General features: G+C 40.9%; 2 protein-coding genes across 2 annotated transcripts in view; both read left to right on the top strand.

The window, feature by feature from the left end:
- The first annotated feature begins 1,604 nt into the window (after positions 1-1,604).
- dr1 (down-regulator of transcription 1) lies at positions 1,605-12,494 on the top strand. The gene is made up of 3 exons (XM_053636959.1): positions 1,605-2,452; positions 8,964-9,127; positions 10,802-12,494. Exons 1-3 carry the CDS (start codon positions 2,233-2,235, stop codon positions 10,952-10,954), a joined length of 537 nt encoding a protein of 178 aa, XP_053492934.1. The 5' UTR covers positions 1,605-2,232; the 3' UTR covers positions 10,955-12,494.
- Positions 12,495-13,443: 949 nt separating this feature from the next.
- The window catches only part of gng12b (guanine nucleotide binding protein (G protein), gamma 12b), a 60,035-nt gene continuing 54,583 nt past the window's right edge, over positions 13,444-18,895 (top strand). The window contains exon 1 of the mRNA XM_053636960.1: positions 13,444-13,876. The gene's annotated coding sequence lies outside the window, so the exon portion shown is untranslated. The remainder of the gene's footprint in view (positions 13,877-18,895) is intronic.

An 18,895-nucleotide genomic window follows, 5' to 3' on the forward strand; every position in this document is an offset into this window, starting at 1 on the left:
TTGCAGAACTAAATTTGTGTGTGTGTGTGTGTGTGTGTGTGTGTGTGTGTGTGTGTGTGTGTGTGTGTTTGTGAAAGAGAGAGAGCGAGAGAGAGAGAAAGAGAGAACTAATGACTCTATATATGGTGCAAAGTGAAGCCAAATTGTTTCTCTTCCCTTTAGTTTCACCATCTTTAACCCAGGAGAGACAACACCCCCGTTTTCCGGACTTCTGGACCATCCGTCTTAAGACGATTAAAAACAAATAAAACTGCATTCTCATATTCTGGAAGTTTCTACGATTTGTTCCTGCAGGCAAATGACATCCCACATTGGAAGAGACCCGTCTTGATGAAGGCTGATACAGTATCTTTTAGAATAGAGTTATATAGAACTGTCTCGAAGCCACTTTCTAAGCATCAAACCTAAGTGAGTTAGGAAGTGTTTTCATTAGTGAAAGTTATTTTAAACTTATTTATTTTATTTACATTAATTTCAAATTATTGTAGAGGAGGACAATGCTGAAATTTGAGAATATTTTAAATCATTTCAGTGCAGTAGTTAAAAGCTTTATGATGTTAGCTGGCGTCAGTTACAGCATTACAAAGAACATGGCTTTCTGGCTCGTTAGATAAAGTTCACTAAAGAGCTCAATTGTATCAGCTCGACTCTGTTCACACTGAAATTCAGTATTTCTTTGGATTCATTGATATTTTGTCCTTTTTTTATCACTGAGATGTAGAATATATAATGTTGACAAAATATTTAGAAACTATCATTCTGAACATACAAAATGTACACAGTTTAGTGTGTACATTAAATATACAAAATGTACACAGTGTAGACGCACGGGGGTTAAAAAAATATATCTTCCCCACAACAATAGTTTAAAAAGAGTGTTGTTTAATTTTTCTTTTATGTAGAGAATTTGAGAAGGAGGAATAGTCTCTACAGAAGCTTGCATTAATTTGTTCTATACTAAAATATCAAATATAAAAAGAGCACTAAATTGACTGTCCATAAGTGTGGACACTGCATGTAGAGTTAATTCCCTATTTTACTATGCTGTTTCCTTGTTGCTATTTTTGAAATGAATAAACGCAACGCACATGGACAAAAAATCTTTCGTAACTCCAGTGCACTAATAAATGTTAAGGTAGTGTAAATTACAGTATATAACCCAATGTTCCCCGTGGATCAAAAAGGTTACAGACAAAAGTTCTCCATCAGAACTTGGTTTAGTTCATCAAAATCAACAAGCACAACCAAACCCTCGTTACAAAATTAAAATAAAGGAAAAAATCCACCGAGACCTCTATTAGCATATGCAGTAGATTACTATGTGTATTTCCTCATTTTGACCACCAGATGCCACTAATGTACATTGTGTTAAAAAAAAAACTCAGTGAGACAGAGAGAGAGAGAATATTGTTGTATGCTTTTGTATATTGCTTTGGCAATACAAATATATTTTGTCATGACAATAAAGCACACATTACATTGATTTAATCGAATTGAAATTGTGAGAGTCAGAGAGAGAAAGAGAGAGAGAAAGAAGCATCTTGAGTTTTATAGTCGTGTTCTAATAGACCTTTTGTGTTTGATTGACTACGACGGGTCTTTTCTTATTGGGCGGAAAAATTAGCCAATCAATACTTAGAAGCACGGTGTTTACACTAGCCAATCATAGCGCGAGAGAGGCGGGACTTGTCGGAACACGGCACCGGATATCCTTCAGCTTTGCATTGTGGGATTGATTCTGAAGATCGCTATAACAACCGTGGGGGGAATATTTAATATTATATAAAAAAAAATAATGAATTAAATGCTGCTTCTGGGGCGTTTATGCAATATAACTTCATAATGCCTCCGTTTATAATCAATTTAGTCCTGTAGCCAAGTTTCCAATGTGAGGTGATTTGTTTTGGTTGCGGGAATTCAACATTAATAAGGAACGCGTTAAGATAGTGGAAACGCTTTTCATACATTTTTTTTTAAATATATACGTGTAGTTATAATTCCGTATATTTGGTTAGCTAGCTATAAGTCTTATACTTTTTCCGTCTTGATAGTGCTTTTTTTCATTTGTAAAAAAAAATATATATAAACTAGTCCAGTGTCAAGCCAAGACACTGGGGGAAATCAAAGCCCTGCTCCTTCACGGCACCGATTCGGCTTCCGTCTCTTTAAACTCTGTCCTGTAGCGCGCTGGGTAAGTTCCCGTGAAATCAAAAGTGAGTTCAAAGGTAAAGAATGGCTTCCTCGTCCGGAAACGACGACGACCTCACCATCCCGAGAGCAGCCATCAACAAGATGATTAAAGAAACGCTTCCCAACGTGCGGGTGGCCAACGACGCCCGGGAGCTGGTGGTCAACTGCTGCACTGAGTTCATCCACCTGGTCTCCTCCGAGGCCAATGAGATCTGCAACAAGTCCGAGAAGAAGACCATCTCCCCGGAGCATGTCATCAACGGTGAGCATGTGCACACACACACACACACACACACACACACACACACACACACACACACACACACACCATCCTGACTTTGTGCACGTGGACGCTCCTTTCTTTCTACCTTGTTGTATTATAGTTGGTCATTAGACGCGTGTTAATAATGAGTTATACAGTGTTCACAATGCACACTGCCGCTTTAAACTTCCCTGGCCAGTAGATCTCTTTTTATTTAGAATGAAACAGAAGTACAGCTTCCTCCTAGGCAACATCATAGCTCTCTCTCTCTCTCTCTCGCAGAAGACGATGAATTCCCAAGAGATTTGCACTTCCTAAAAACACATTATGCCCAAGTCTCACCCATGCGTCAGTGCATAATCTCACCTAGATACTGCAGATCTGTACACAAGACCTGCTGCTGTAATCACGAAAACTGTCCCGTGCTCATGTCAAGACTCTTCTCCACAATATGCTTGTACCGGTCATCCTGTTTGACTTTATACTATACTATAAGCTGTCAAAAAGTGAGGATTTATATTTCGACTATCCGCTGTCACGCCGAAGAGCGTGTGTTCTCCTTCGAGTCCTCAGAAGGTATCTTCATGAAGGACATGGTCAGTGCTAATGCCGACATTTTGCACTGGCGTATACAGTGTTCTACCATCATGATGTCATGTGTATATAACATGCATGCACGTGTGTCCTGTTACGTACTGTCAGGATAACATGGCGCAGTTATGTCTGTTAAATTGATTGAGATTTGAGTGTGCATTTGCATTCACTATATTTTATGAGTTTTGAACACATGATTCTCATGTGTTAGAAGTTCTCTGTGTGCGATGTTGTAGAGTAGGAGGATAAGGTGTGGCTTCCTCCGAACTTCGTACAACTCATGTTTTGTGGTTGTATGTTCCTGTGTTGTCATGTCTAAGATAGTGTAAATTAAGACTTCTTAACCACATAGTCAGTCATACACAGTGAGCATGGTTTTCCAGATACATAAGAAGACCTCTACCTTTTCCTAATCATTCTGGTTTCCAGGCAGAGAGTGAAAAGGTTACACAAGTTAAGCCAGTGAGGTTGTGGTCCAGTATGCATGGAGGTTTTTTTTTTTTTTTTTCCCCCTACATTTGAATTATTCTTTGATTTAACACACCTGATTCTACACGATGGTCAAAAAGTCTCCATACACTGGGGGCTATGTTTGCCAGCACTACGTCGGTTGTGCCTTCGAGTGGATGTTCGTAGACGTCCACTTCTCCTTTGGTCTGCAGCACTTCTTTTTGAATTTGTTAATAAGTTTGGCAGCAGTGTCATGTGAGACGTGCTTGCCATGTTTCCTTTTAAAGTCCATCGCAACCTTGCGACCGCTTCCCGATCCAGCCATGAGAATGATTTCAGTGTGTTTTTCTTTTGTCAAAGGCGTTCTTAAAGGATATCTGGTTAAAAAACAGTAAGAAGCAGAAGAAGCAGCGTTTATTCAGTCCCTCCAGGATTTTGCGATTGCAGAAAAACAAGCAAACTCCACAACATTCGGAGGAGCTTGCATTTTTTCAAAATGACCACAGATGTTCTGTAGATTTGGGCCAAGAGTATGACGCGTCATGTGACGTCATCACAACGCGCATTCATCCAAAGCCCTCAGTAGCTGCGTTTACATGGACAACAATAATCCACTCTTAATCCGATTAAGACCATACTCTAATTAAGAAACTAGCATGTAAACAGCAATTTTTACTTACCTTAATCTAGTTAAGGTCATAATCGAATTACACTCTAATCTAATTAAGACAGGTGGAGTACTCCTGTTTTAGTCGCATTATGGACGTGTAGTAGTGACATGTAAACACCTTAATCACATCATGAATGTCGTGTGGGAGTTTTCACCGCATGTTGCGACAGGACACGATCACACACGGCAGTTTTACGTTTTACGGCGAACAAGAGAGTTCGACTTTGTCCCAAATCGCATACTTTCCTACTATAGGCCTGTAGTGGGGAAAAATACATGTATCTCGGCTACTATATAGACGGTAACTATGCGATTTGGGACACACCCACCGCTTCAAGCAGTTGTCTAATAGCACGTACAGCATGACAAATAATTAACTGCACTTACTTAAAGCGTCCGTAAAAAAATAATAAAAACAGCCAAAACTGTACACGGTCCCATAACGAAGACGAACTGTATGTTGATACGTGAAATTCTGGAGGGACGTCGGACGGCGTGGCGCGGTGACGTAATGACGTGGGCTGTTAATCTAATTATGTTCTAAAACACGTAAAACGGGAACATGACAGGAGTATTCTAAAAGCGATGCATGTAAACACCTTACTCACATTATCATCTTACTCAGAGTAAGCTCAATAATTACATTACTGCTGTCCATGTAAACGTAGCAATTGATTCATATGCGTCGAACAGCTAAAAAGTCTCATTTACCAACAAACATGACTACAAAGGACAATTGCAATTTTGCCAATGCAAGTAGTTTTCTGCAAAAAAAAAAGCACAAAAAACTCTGCTAATTGCAGCACAAGTTTAGAGGAAAAAAACAAAATCAAGCGTTTTTGGGCGCAACAATCACAAAAAATCCAGGAAGAGTTTGTTTATTTGTCATGTATACATTACGGCACAGTGAATTTCTTTCTTTGCATATCCCAGCTTGTTAGTAAGCTGGGGTCAGAGCACAGGATCAGCCATGATATGGTGCCCCAGGAGCCGAGAGGGTTAAGGACCTTGCTCAAGGGCCCAACAGTGGCATCTTGGCAGTGGTGGAGCTTGAACCCCTGACAATCTGATCAGTAACCCAGAGCCTTAACTCTTGAACCACCCCTGCCCTTAATATAAACTAAGTAGGTAAAATTTTGGAAGACATTTTGTTAAGAAGGGATAATTTCCCCTATGTATGGAGACTTTTTAGACATCCTGCAGTCATCAGATAACAACAAGGTTTAATTGTCAGGATGGGTGTGAGTACTTACAATTAACAATTAGCTAAAGTCCAAACAGCAAAATCTTTCAGAAATGTAACTGTGATATTCATTTAAATGTTTGTGACTGATTACAGTGTCACTTTGGAAGGGAGCTTACAGCCTGCAGAGATGACAGACAATCGGTTGAGATTCAGAGAAGAGAGCTAAAAGCTCTGTTCTCACTGGTTCAGATTCCTCAAAGCTGTACCACTAGGTAGCTAACTTCGTCTTCGGGAACAACCATGTCCCCTAGCCATGTCACGCCCCTCTTCGGTTCTTTCCACTGGTTTCCTGTAGTCACCCGCATCAAATTCAAGACCTTGATGCTCACGTACAAGAGCCTGTCTGGAATAACAACCCGACACCCCCCCGCCCCCCACCACACACACACACACACTCCTTGAGGTTTATGTTCCCTCACTCAACCTGCAATCAGTTAACGACAGATGCCTGGTAGTACCTACTCAGTGAGGTGTGAGGTCCCTTTCCAGAACCTTCAAACTGACCGTCACTCAGTTTGACTCACCACTGAGTGGTGGAATGATCTTCCAACCTCAATCCGGACCGCAGAATCCATCACTATCTTCAAAAAGCTGCAAAAGACCCACCTCTTCTGTGAACACTTAACTAACCCCAACTTGCCCCTCCCCCATTTCTCTATCTCTCTCTGTCTATATATGTGTATGTATGTGTGTGTGTATGTATATCTATCTATCTATCTATCTATCTTTTCTGCTCTTACACCTCTACTCTGCACACTTTGCTTTTCTAGAACTCAGTTAAAAATGTTGTACGATAGCACTACTAATATATTGCTTTGCTTATATTTCCTCATCTGTAAGTTGCTTTGGATAAAAGCATCATATGAATTAATAAATGATATGAACGTAGGATCCTGAAGTACTGAAAGATGATTGAGGTAGAAAAATGCGTTTTCATCTTGTAAGGTATAGGCATAAACATTGCATAAATACTGTTAGTTAAATAATATATATTCTCTATATTGTTTCTGTCTTATTTATACATGAACTGCAGAGATTGAACCTAGAGAAGTCCAGTTTGCTGTTAATTGTGAGCAACACCATTATAAATGTCTACACCAGTTTAGAGCCTGTGCTGGGGAAAATAGAAGAGCAAGTCTCTCTTTGGTTAAACAAATCATTTCACAAATATGCAGTGACCTATTTCTTTTTTTCCAGACCCTTTGCATGGTCCGAGCAGTTTAGGACTCGGACTGTACTTATGAATAAACTGGGGTGCAGAAATCTGCTGCATTTGTGAGCTCCTACTGAAGTGAACCAAACCATTTAGCAGCCCCTGCCCTGATGCACTCTGGCTTGAACCTCACACACCCTTATAAAATATAAAACCTTAGAAAACCTTTGGTGAGTTAAATTGCGGCTATAGTAAACAGAACGTGAATTGTGTGCTTCACAAGCTGGACTGAATACTGCTAGCAGTTTTAACCTGTTCTGCTTTCCATGAAGATTTACCTAAGGTGTTGCCTTTCATCATCCACATGAAGCTGTGTTTGTGTGAACCTCCTTGCTTTCAGTTCGGTGTGAAACATGAGGGGAAATTCAGCTCTTCACATGATAAACACTAGTCCAACAGTATTACATATGATATAATAACTACCACTTGTTTTTGCTTTCATACTATTTAGTCTGTTTAAATGCAGTTAAAAACTTAAAGAAGCTTGTGTCATAGCTTAGCTACACCTACTGGCTTTGTTGTCTTGGAATAATATTTCAGTCTGAGCACTACATGATTCATAGATAAACATAGGATACAGCTTTGCCACAGTTACTTGTACCACTGCTTGTTTTTCTGCCTCATCATGACACATCTGTTTTATATTTTTCCTGTAACCCATGTGATGAATGACCATGTGTTTGCATTGGTGTGCATGGAAAATTGAAATCCAGGCCTGTCTAGTTTTATTTCTTCTTTAGAAAAGTTTGTGAATACTGAAGTTGTAAAATTTCCATGAGACCTTCCAGGTAGAATCTTCACCTGGACTGACAGGCACAGAGGCCACGCCTCCTTCACTGGGACTGACGGCCACAGAGGCCATGCCTCCTTCAATGGGACTGACAGCCACAGAGGCCACGGCTCCATCACTGGGACTGACAGCCACAGAGGCCACGCCTCCTTCACTGGGACTGACGGGCACAGAGGCCACGCCTCCTTCACTGGGACTGACGGGCACAGAGGCCACGCCTCCTTCACTGGGACTAACCGGTATAGAGACTATGGCTGCGTCCGAAATCGCATGCTGTGACAGTACCTACTGCTAGGCCGTTGATACAGTACATACTGATCGGTATATGTGTGTAGAATGAATACAATCCGGCCATGCTAAATCCAGCATGTTGCCACTATCATGTGACCTACAACTTAGAAAGAGCCGATGCTCTGCCTTCTGTCATTTTTTATTCTGCCTTCTTGGCGGAAGCAGTAGATCATCTTGAATTTCTCGCCTACTGTTTTATGAATACTGACAATTCGGACACACTACTCCTTTGGCACCCTGCTTTTCGCCTACTGTATAGTAGGGTAGTAGGGATATTTGGAGGCAGCCTATACCTCTTTCACTAGGACTTACAGGCATCGATGCCATGCCTCCTTCACTGAGACTGACTGGTACAGAGGGCACACCTCCTCCTTTGGATCGACAGATGGAGAGGCCTCACTTTTTTATTTATTTATTTATCATTTTCTCATTCACTGGGATGGATGGGTAGAGGAATGGACAGAATTCTGAGGTGTGCCGAAACATCACTTCAGCACACCAACACGCCAAAAGGCAGCGTTTTGATATCTGCAAAAGTACCTGTAAGACAACCGTTTGAGAGCTTTGAAGGCAGCATGCATCACCATGTTGCCTGGTTACCAATTCTCGCTAATGGTCAATAACTCCATAAAGTCCATTAGATGACATAGAATAATGTATTAATTGTTTGGGGGGTAGAGTGAATATTCTGCAATGACACCAGACAATTCTAGCTAGAAATAAAATCTTAAGCCAGAAATAATTACAAATGTCCACACACTGCCCCTCTAACTAGAGTTTTCCATCACCATATTCTATGGGCTGGCTGACACACTGGATTACGGGATATGTAAGAAGAAGTCTGCTTCAAAAATCAGCCAGATGAGAGTAACTCAGAAGGCAACATTCTATGCAAGCAGTTTATTTGGGCATGACTCGATGCCTTCCTGTCTCCAAATACAGTCCTTGGATGCAGTTTTGGTTTGTTTGTATTTTTATTTATTTTATTTTTTTTTAATTTTGGACATACCCCTTGTTGTTTTTGCTCTGTGATTTAGCAGACAGTTACATTTCTGTGTAAGCATTCTTCTATAAATGTCCTGAGGTACTAGGTAATAGTCGTAATAAGCAATAAAAAGTCATAGATAGTGGTTTGCTAAGCTCATTCAAACTGTGGTTTCAGTCTGTGCAATGATGCAGGCCAATAATAGTTGTGATGAATGAATCACAGACACCAATGTTTAATAGAGCCTCTCTTTTTTTCCTCTTCTCTTGAAGCACTTGAAAGTCTCGGTTTTGGATCCTACATAACGGAAGTGAAGGACGTTTTGCAGGAATGTAAGACAGTCGCGCTTAAGCGGAGAAAGGCGAGCTCACGTCTGGAAAATCTCGGCATCCCAGAAGAGGAGCTTCTCCGCCAGCAGCAGGAGTTATTCGCTAAGGTAAACATCGCAAATGAGGCCTTCTCTGACTTTTTCACTGTTGTAAATTTTGTTAATTGTCCTCCATCCATCCATTTTCTATATCGCTTATCCTACTGACTCGCGGGGAACCTGGAGCGTATCCCAGGGAGCATCGGGCACAAGGCGGGGTACACTATGGACGGGGTGCCAATCCACATATCCACAGGAAACCGCAGAACCCGGCGGAAACCCCCCCAGCACAGGGAGAACATGCAAGCTCCACACACACAGTGCAACGACAGGCATCGAACCCTCAACCCTGGAGGTTGTGAGGCCAACATGCTAACCACTAAGCCACCGTGTGCCTGCTGTTAATTATGTTTTTATATTATAATATGCTTATAACTATATAATTATAAGCATATTAGCTTTTTGAACACCGCATTACAGATGGACCTTGGACCTTGCTTTGTGCACAGGGGCATTGTCATGCTGGAACAGGTTTGGGCTAGGCTGTTAGACCCTGTTCACTCCTGGTATGAACAGGTAGACAGAGTGAAGTACAACAAGTGTGAACGGGGTCAAATGCATCTGGAAAACGCATTGTGATCCAATCACTCAAACCACATTGAGATAATCTTAGACACGTACGGCCACATCACATTTGTAATGTAAATGCAAATGCGTCTCGGTGCATCCCAGACAGCAACGAAGGACCACCTGATCGACTGTGCCATTGCCCCTGCTGGAAAAATTGTAATCATTACAAGACTGAATGGTAGAGCTCTCTGCCGCTAGGCTAAAGGATGAAGGCAAAGCTATAACAGCGTAGCTTTATCACAGTTTCATTTGTTGTCCCATTTCTCATGCATGCTAAGTTTCATTAGCAGACCATGCAATGAAAACTTTTGAAACAGCCCATAAAGTTACATGAACCAGGACACGTGGGACATTTCTCCCTGAATATATATACAGAGGAGCACTGATGTTATAAATGTACGTGACAGCCTTTCTCCAGTGGAAGTGATGTATGAAATCTGATCACAGAAGTCCATTGGAGACTCGTTCGTAACGCCAGATGTGAACGGCCATGCGTCTCTGCTGTCCACCTGTGATTCGATCACCCAGGAAGCATGCTAATACCAGGTGTGAACGAGGCCTTATTTCCAGTGAAGGGAAATATTAATCACTCCCTCCAGGATTTCGCAGAAGTGAACGCAAAATCGAGCAATCTCCGCAATATTCAAAGAAGCTTGCAATTTTCCAAAATTACCGCAGATTTTCTGTAGTTGCGTCGTTCAGCCAAAGCCCTCATCGATTCATGTGCGCCGAATATGAGGACAGCTGAAAGGTCTCATTTACCAGCAAACATCACTGCGAAAGACCGTGCAGAACTGTATAGCGCGTTGGAATTTTGCCAATTCAAGTAGTTTTCCACAAAAAATTCTTCAAGGTGCAGTGCAATTTTTTTTTTAAAAAAGCCGGTGTGATGGTCAGGTGTCCACATAGTTTTGGCCATATCTTGTACTTGTGATATACCTGTATATAGCGTTCATCACCAAGCCAGCATACTACAAGAAGAGACATTTTCTCAGGAAAGCTCATGCAGTGAGGGGACCGTGACATCCCAAGTGTATAATGTTTTCTTATATGGCAGTTACATACCCTTAAATTTTGTGTGTGTGTGTGTGTGTGTGTGTGTGTGTGTTTCAGGCGCGGCAGCAGCAGGCTGAGCTCGCCCAGCAGGAGTGGCTGCAGATGCAACAGGCGGCACAGCAGGCTCAGTTAGCAGCAGCAGCAGCTTCAGCCACCGCAGCTCAACACGCCCGATCCTCCCAGGAAGATGATGAAGAGGATGACATGTGATATCTCTTTCTCTCTCTCTCTCTCTCTCTCTTTCTTTCTCTTGCTCTCTCTCTCTGTCCCTCTCTCTCGCTCGCTTTCTCTCTCACTTGCAGTATCCGTTTATATTGACTTTTTAGAAAACGCCATCGCCAGATGGTTGTTTTATTTGGCCCATCCCTTATGTCAAGTTAACGTTAGACTTTTTCCCTCCTTTTATTTTTCTGTGACATAAATTCCTGCTTTTCTTTCAGACAGTTGAAATATTTTAAGGCGCCCTATTGTATGTGCATCATTGTTTTTGGTCTTTGAGTCGTATGATATATCGGTGGCAGAAGACGCATTACGTTGAATTGTTCTCGGTTTGGTGCAGGAATGAGTGTTTAACCTCAAATGCCTCCTATTTTAGGTGTCCTGTAGATTTCTTACTTTTTTGTTTTTGTAAAATAGTTATGAGTTAAAATATTTCTTGGTTTGTTTTTTTTTCTTCCCCTTGAGAATTGATTTTTACAGCAGTGGTTCCTTCCCTGTCTCGCCCCTGTGTTACACAGAGAGCTGATCTGGGTTGTAAAGTAGGACGTTTCTTTTTGTTTCGTTTTAGTTTAGTTTGGAAAGAGTACAGTGTACGTAGGATGCAGCTTTTGTCTGGCCTGTGTTCAGAACAGTATTGAAAGGAGAACTACAGAATAATATCTGTCTCTTTAGTACCAAAGATAGAGATGAAACTTCAGTCACCAGATAGTCTTAAGAAACCTCTGGACAGTTTTACACTCTTTACAGGAAGAAACTCTGGTCACTGATGGCACTGAACTACGCCACCATCAGTGTCCCTATATTGATAGCAACTATCAAACTGTAAAATGTTTTCATATGCGAGCAGAAGGTTTTTGTTCCTCTGTATCTCTCTGGTGCAATGTGTACAAGTTGCATTGTGAATGTGTGGTCAATTCTTATCTTGTGACGATTGGTAAGTTTTAGTTGAGGCACGTGTTCACATGGCTTTGCAGGAGCTGTAAGCTGTATTCTCTGAGCAATAAAAGTCAACATGTTTTATAAACTAAGCTCTTAGTGTTTTTTTTTAAATCATTTTTTTTTATTAGTTTGTTCAGAATGGGGAGATACGGTGGCGCAGCAGGTAGCATTGTCGTCTCACAGCTGCAAGGTCCAGGATTCGATCCTGAGCTCGAAATTGTTCCTAGGTGTGAATGTATGTGCATTACGCCCTGCAATGACGTGCCATCTCATCCAGGGTGTATTCCCATCTCATACTCCCAGGTGTTCCCAGGATAGGCTCTGGATATACTGTTACCCTGACAAGGAGAATGCTGAATGAATAAATTATTATCAAAAAACAAATATGCTTACAGTTGAAACATAAAGTTCTTGGTCAATGTACACTGGGTAGCTCTTTTTTTAGTTTTATTTTTTAGATCATCTACAAAAATTCAGGTAATTATTTGCAGGTAAGTTACTGCAGTATGTTTCAGAAAAATTATATTCAGGGGCATTCACAGCCTGGATGGGAATTTCAGTTGCATGAGCTCAGCAACGTTGGCAAGGACTTTTCGGTTTTGCATGACGCACTACAACCAAATCTCTGAGCGGCTAATAGGAACCTTAATGCCTAAAAGCACAGAACAGGGAGCAGAAGAAATATTCACTTAATTACACTCAATTATTTCTTTAAAGTTATCATATATTCCAGTGGTACAATACTAGAACTTGCCGAAGAACAATGGAAACATGGTAATGCACAAAATTTTCAGCATTTCACTCCTATCCAGAATATGTAATACTGTGGAGTATAGAAATTTAAGGTTGATCTGCACAAGTAGTTCAGAGAAGTTAAAGTTAAATCCTAATTGGCTTTATGCTCACTGGCCTAAAATGAAGGGGGTGTAAATTTAAATGAAAAACATTGCAATTGAATATAAGATGGGTCATGGAGGGCACGGTGACTCAGTGGTTAGCACGTTTGACTCACACCTCCGGGGTTTTGGGCTCGAATCCTCCCTCCACCCTGTGTGCGCAGAGCTTGCGTGTTCTCCCTGTGCTTCGGGGGCTTCCTTCAGGTACTCCGGTTTCCTCCCCCAGTCCATAGACATGCACTGTAGGCTGACTGACATTTCCAAATTGTCCGTGGTGTGTGAGTATGTGTGCGATTGTGCCCTGCGATGTGTTGACACCTCGTCCAGGGCGTCCCCTGCCTTCTGCCCTGAGGTCCCTGGGACTGGCTCCAGGCTCCCTGTGACCCTGTATAGGATAAGCGGTATGGAAAATAGATGGATGGCTGGATGGATAAGATGGGTCATGCCCACTGAACAGCTTGTACAATAAAAGAAGACAGAAAGTCTATTTAAAATATTTTTTATTTATTTACTTACTTATTTTAAACCCGCACTATTACAAATAAATACAGGATTTAACTTGTGCAGCCTCAATCTGGTGTGCAAGTGAAACGGGTGGGTCGTGCTTGTAAGAATCCTGCCGATAGAGGGCGCTTTCAGCAGGCCCAGCGAGGTAAAAAACCGTGGGCCGTATCCCATATAGTTCCTAACTTTCTACATAAGCACCCTACATGTAGTGTCACCTAATGGCGTTCCAGGCTCTATGTAGTACACTACATGTCCAACAGCGAGGCGTTTGTTATGCAGCCGGTGAGATTTTTGGATTCCAGTCGTCCAGCACCGTTCCCACCATTCCGCGTATACAGTATTTTCTCTGAGAGAAGTGAAAGCTCGCCTGTCTTTCTCTAGTTTTTGTTTTGTTTAACCACTAAAAGACTATTAATACTTTTACGCATTTACAGTATTCCTATTGGAGTCGTTTTGTTTGTGTATAATAGAGAGACTCGTACTTTACAAGTGAAGTAGTGTTTATCTTAAGCGACGCTTTTTAAAGAGCTTTTCAAACAGTTCACGCGACGGTTTGTAACGCTGAGCTCAGGTGAGTCTGTGTGTGTGTGTGTGTGTGTGTGTGTGTGTGTAAAACCGTGTTACATTTCACCTTTCGCTAATTAAATGTGTTTGCTACAGATGTGTCTATGTTGCAACACAGATGTCCTTGGAGATACTTGTGTGTGTGTGTGTGTGTGTATATATATATATATATATATATATATACACACACACACACACACACACACACATTCATACATATACTAAAGTACTAAATGTAGTGGCTCCTTAGTGAATGGGTGTGTGTGTGTGTGTGTAAGATGTTTCAAATTAAAGAGTCAGTAATTGCCATGTAGGCATTAGGTAACATTCACAAGGTGTGTATTCGGTGTAAATAATACATGAGTTTCTACCGAGTGCTTATTTTTTTCCTCAGGCTAGAATCAGTAGTTGAATGAATCAGTGAGTCTGTGTCTCTGTCTATCTGTCTCTCTGTCTATCTGTCTCTCTGTCTATCTGTCTCTATATCTGTCTGTCTGTATACATTTGTGTACACACCTACAGTAAGTAACTGCAGACTCCACTGCCCTCTACATAGGAGGATGCGTAAAGGGAAATGAGAGGTTTTGTTTTGTTAATTCTCCGTGTTTGTGGTGAACACTGTTTACTGGAATGTTGTACTGTGGTTTAGGCAAATCAGTTTGTCTGGTATGGCGTGAGGAGATCACAAACAAGGAAGGATTATCGAGAAAACACATTAGCCATCCCATCCAGAACACCTGAGAGCTGTTTGATTTGGACAAATCTTCATATTGTTATTGTATTTCTACCTATCGTCCTTCAACTGTAAAATAAACACCTCAGACCCCCTCAACACAGATTGATTTTCAGAACATAAGTGTTCGACTCATCATTTAAACGTGTGCAGGAATATTTTGGCTATTTATTGGAGTCTTGGAGTTGTTTTTATTCTTGAACTTTCCATCAACAGAGGACATTTTGATCTCTCTTGGTCGAGTTTGATATTATTTATAGGCTGACTTGTTTTTGAGTTCAGGTTTGGATTAAAATTCATTTGGATTAAATCAAATGACCAGTGATGCAGGCTTATAACTATAAAATCTCAATAAATCTAATATACGGAATGGCCAAAAGTATGTGGACACCTGACCATCACAACCATTTGTTTCCAAGAAGCTGGAAGGACAGAATAGGCTAGGATGTCTTTTGTATGCATTAACGTTAAAATTTCATTCACTGGAACTATGGGACGTAGTTCAAACCTGTTCCAGCATGACAGTACTCCTGTGCACAAAACGAGGTCCATGAAGACATGGCTTCCTAAAGGCTGGAGTAGAAGAACTTGAGTGGCCTGAACAGAGCCCTGACCTCAACCCCACTGAGCACCTTTTGGATGAACTGGAATGCCGATTGCATGCCAGGCATTCTTGCTGGACATCAGTATCTGACGTCACTAATGCGCTTCTGGCTGAATGACCACAAATCCCCAAAGCCATGCTTCAAAATTTAGTGGAAGGCCCAGAAGAGTGGAGCTCATTATAACAGCATAGGGGGACTTCATTTGGAATGAGAGGTTCAAAAAGCATATATGTGTGTGGGACGTGCAGGTGTCCACAAATTTTTGGCCGTGTAGTAAATCTGATGGTGGGTCGTGATCAGATAACTGCTTTGAGAACCACTGGTCTGTGTTGTGTGTTGATGAGTGCCATGATTGGTCCCCATTTAGAAAATCATCCTGGTATTGTCTCTGACTGTAATAACCTTTCTCACAGACACTAGCAATCATGTTATTAATAGTGTAGTAACTGTCTGGCATTTTCACCCCCTTTTTTCCCCAAAATACTTTTGTTGGAGGATTTAGGAGGCAGTGTCGTTGTTTTATTAGTCTACGAAATGTTTCTGATTAAATTTGATTTGCCCATAGTAATGTTTTCCTGTTGGGGATATTTAGTGTAATTACATATTTCTTACCAGAGATGTACGCAGAATCCTCCGTCTTCAAGTTAGAATTGCAGATGGTTACTATGTTTGTTCACTGCATAGAGTATAACATAATACAACATGTCTAGTTGTACAACATGTCTAGTGCAGTATGCAGTCATGGGGAAAAAGAATGTACACCCTCCTTCAATTATCTGTTTTTTAAAAAAATTATTTGTTTATTAACTTATTTTTAATAACAATTGTGTGGTCCTCACCAAATTCTACACACACACAAACAAATAACCTCAGGTGACAGCAACAACAATAAAAAACCAATAGATTTCTATAAGTAGTCATTTATTTTTTAAAAAAGTAAACCAACTGTAAACTTAACAAACAATATATTACAGTTGAGGTCATAAGTTTACCAATGCCTTGCAGAATCTGCAAAATGTTGTTAATAATAATAATAATAATAATAAGAGCGCTCATAAAAATGTCTTTTTTTTTTAATGCTGCTCCGAATAAGCTATTTTAGATAACAGATGGTTACATATAATCCACAAGACACAATAATAACTGAATTTACAAAAAAAAAAAAAAACTATTCTGAAGTTTACCTATGCTTGATTCTTAATTCTGTGTGTTGTTACCTGGATGATCAACGGTGGATTATCTGTGTAAATTGTTATTTTGTTTAAAGGTCTTTTTTTTTCTTCAGTACTGCCAATCAGAAGCTATGTAAGATATTTACATGTTTCCCAAAATAATAACAAATTACTCCAATCATCCTGTTCAAAATTTTACATCCCCCTGGCTCTTAATGTATCCTGTTGCCTTCTTGAGAATCAGTGAATGTTTGCACCTTTTGTAATAGTTGTGTACGAGTCCCTCAGTTATCCTCAATGTGGATTTTTTGGAAGAACAGTAGGCAGTTTAACTGCTCAGGACAAACAAGGGCCTACTTGTTTGAACAACTGTCACCAAACAAAAACAGTCCTGGATCATCCAGGTAATGACACACAGTATTAAGAATCAAGCATATGTAAACTTTTGAACTGGTTCATTTGCGTAAACTCAGTTATTCTTGTGTCTTGTGCACTATATGTAAACATCTGTTATGTGAAATAGCTTATTCAGGGCAGAACTAATTAAATAACAAAATGCAAGTTTTATCATCCCTCTTATTTTTTTAAAAAAATGACTAACATTTTGCACATTTTGCAAGGCTTATGTAAACTTATGACCTCAACTGTATGTGTATCATTTTCAACTAGGTGTTCCCAAATGGTTTGTCATAAGTCAGTGCTGTTTTGTGATGACTGAAAATTTTGAAACTTAAAAAAAATAAAAATAAAAGTAAGACAGTTGTGTTTTCCATTTTATGGGCCCTTTTAGTTAATCAGTTTCCTGGCTTAATGTCTTGGATGTGAAGATATTGCATCAATAAGGTTTTCCAAGTTGAATTAGATTATTATGATCCAAAGCTGAGTGTTTTTCCTGCACTTGCCCTTATAACCTCATTAAATGGGCATGAAGAGTTTGTGAATGAGCCGATGCACGGTCGGGTTTGTTAGAGGGGTTAAAATAGCAAGATTGAGAAATACTGAAATACAGAATTCCATATTAGCCATTTGGGAACCAGCAATCCAATGAGGTAATCAGCCAGCAATTTAAGTAACAGTAGTGTGACTATTGGGCATTGCAACATGGGACACATCTTTAAGCCTCTATCTGCAGCAGTGTGTGTATGGATGCGCAGTTTTCTAAGCAGTAGGATGCGCAGAGTGACCCTTTACACTCGCTACAGTACACTGCCTGTCACCAATCCCTGTGTGTGTAAGGCAATCTTACAACACTACCATGAGCTATAAAGGTAACTTAAAGCTGCAGTAGGGAACTTTTTATTGGTTAAAAATGAACAAAAATCAATTATTTGTTACGGTACTGCCGGCAGATGGTGTGCACGAGCAGCTTGAGAACGCACAAGTGCGCATGGACACTAAAGCTGGGTTAAGTGTCACCAGCTGTCAGCAATCAAGAGACTGTTTACTTAAAACCCTTGCGGTGCTGCGCACATCGCACGGCGTTAAAGTGTTAGTGCTGAAGTGACGTAACGTCCCGTAAAGCAACGTAATGTCAAGCCAAGTAAAGTGAAGAGGAAAATGGACTAACAGAGAAGACGACGGAATGTGTAATGGTGCCAGGTTGTGATGTCGCCATGCTCTGTCTGTTTTCCTGTTACTTAGTTTAAACCCTGTCGTAGTTGAGTGTTTGTATCCTGTCGTAGTCAAGAAAGTTTAAGTCCTGCCCTAGATAAGAGTGCTTATGCCATGCTATAGTCAAATGAGAGGTTCCTGCTCTTGTTAAATGAGGGGTTCCTGTTCTAGTTAAATGAGATGTTCCTGCTCTTGTTAAATGAGGGGTTCCTGTTCTAGTTAAATGAGATGTTCCTGCATTAGTTAAATGTGATGTTCCTGTTCTAGTTAAATCAGATGTTCATGCTTTAGTTAAATGAGATGTTCATGCTTTAGTTAAATGCAGTGTTCATACTCTAGTTATATGAAGTGTTTATGCTCTAGTTAGATGTGTTCCTGCCATTGTTAGAGGATTGTTTCCTGTCTTGTTTATAGTTAAAGTAGAACTGTTTGAGTTAAGTTTCACGCTCTTTGCTTGAGTTAGCGTTTTATATTTACATCTGGTTTCCTGCCTCCTCGTGTGTTTATTGAAGTGGCACAATAAAGACTGCTCTCCTGCGCTTACTTCCTTTCTCCAAGTCCTGAGTCGTAACAGAATGCCGCTCCCAAACATGGAAGTAGCAGGAGAGCACCTGGTCGGGAAGCGCTCGGACTACTGGCCGCGGTACAAGTCCGTGCAGTTTCCACAGAGGACGGCCGCCGAACTCCCGCTGGAAACACCTGGGTGGGGACACCACCCGCTTCTGTTCCTGTTCCACAGCCAGGTGTACTTTGCCAGCCTGGCACCCCCCAAGCCTACCAAGAAACAGTGGCTGGGCTTCCTAGTATCCCGGTTTTATGGCCCGGCCTGGGATTGGGCAGAGCAGCTGGCCCGTTCAGGGTCCAGTGCCCTCTACGACATCACCCAGTTCTCAGAACTTTTTCTG

This window comes from Ictalurus furcatus, chromosome 11 (assembly GCF_023375685.1).
Source record: "Ictalurus furcatus strain D&B chromosome 11, Billie_1.0, whole genome shotgun sequence".
In the NCBI taxonomy this organism is placed as follows: domain Eukaryota; kingdom Metazoa; phylum Chordata; class Actinopteri; order Siluriformes; family Ictaluridae; genus Ictalurus; species Ictalurus furcatus.

Excerpts from the sequence above, each read along its gene's own strand:
- dr1 (XM_053636959.1), top strand. The coding sequence starts at position 2,233 with ATGGCTTCCTCGTCCGGAAACGACGACGACCTCACCATCCCGAGAGCA. Across the intron at positions 2,453-8,963 it reads CCCGGAGCATGTCATCAACG|CACTTGAAAGTCTCGGTTTT; the intron begins GTGAGCATGTGC and ends CTTCTCTTGAAG. Across the intron at positions 9,128-10,801 it reads AGCAGGAGTTATTCGCTAAG|GCGCGGCAGCAGCAGGCTGA; the intron begins GTAAACATCGCA and ends TGTGTGTTTCAG.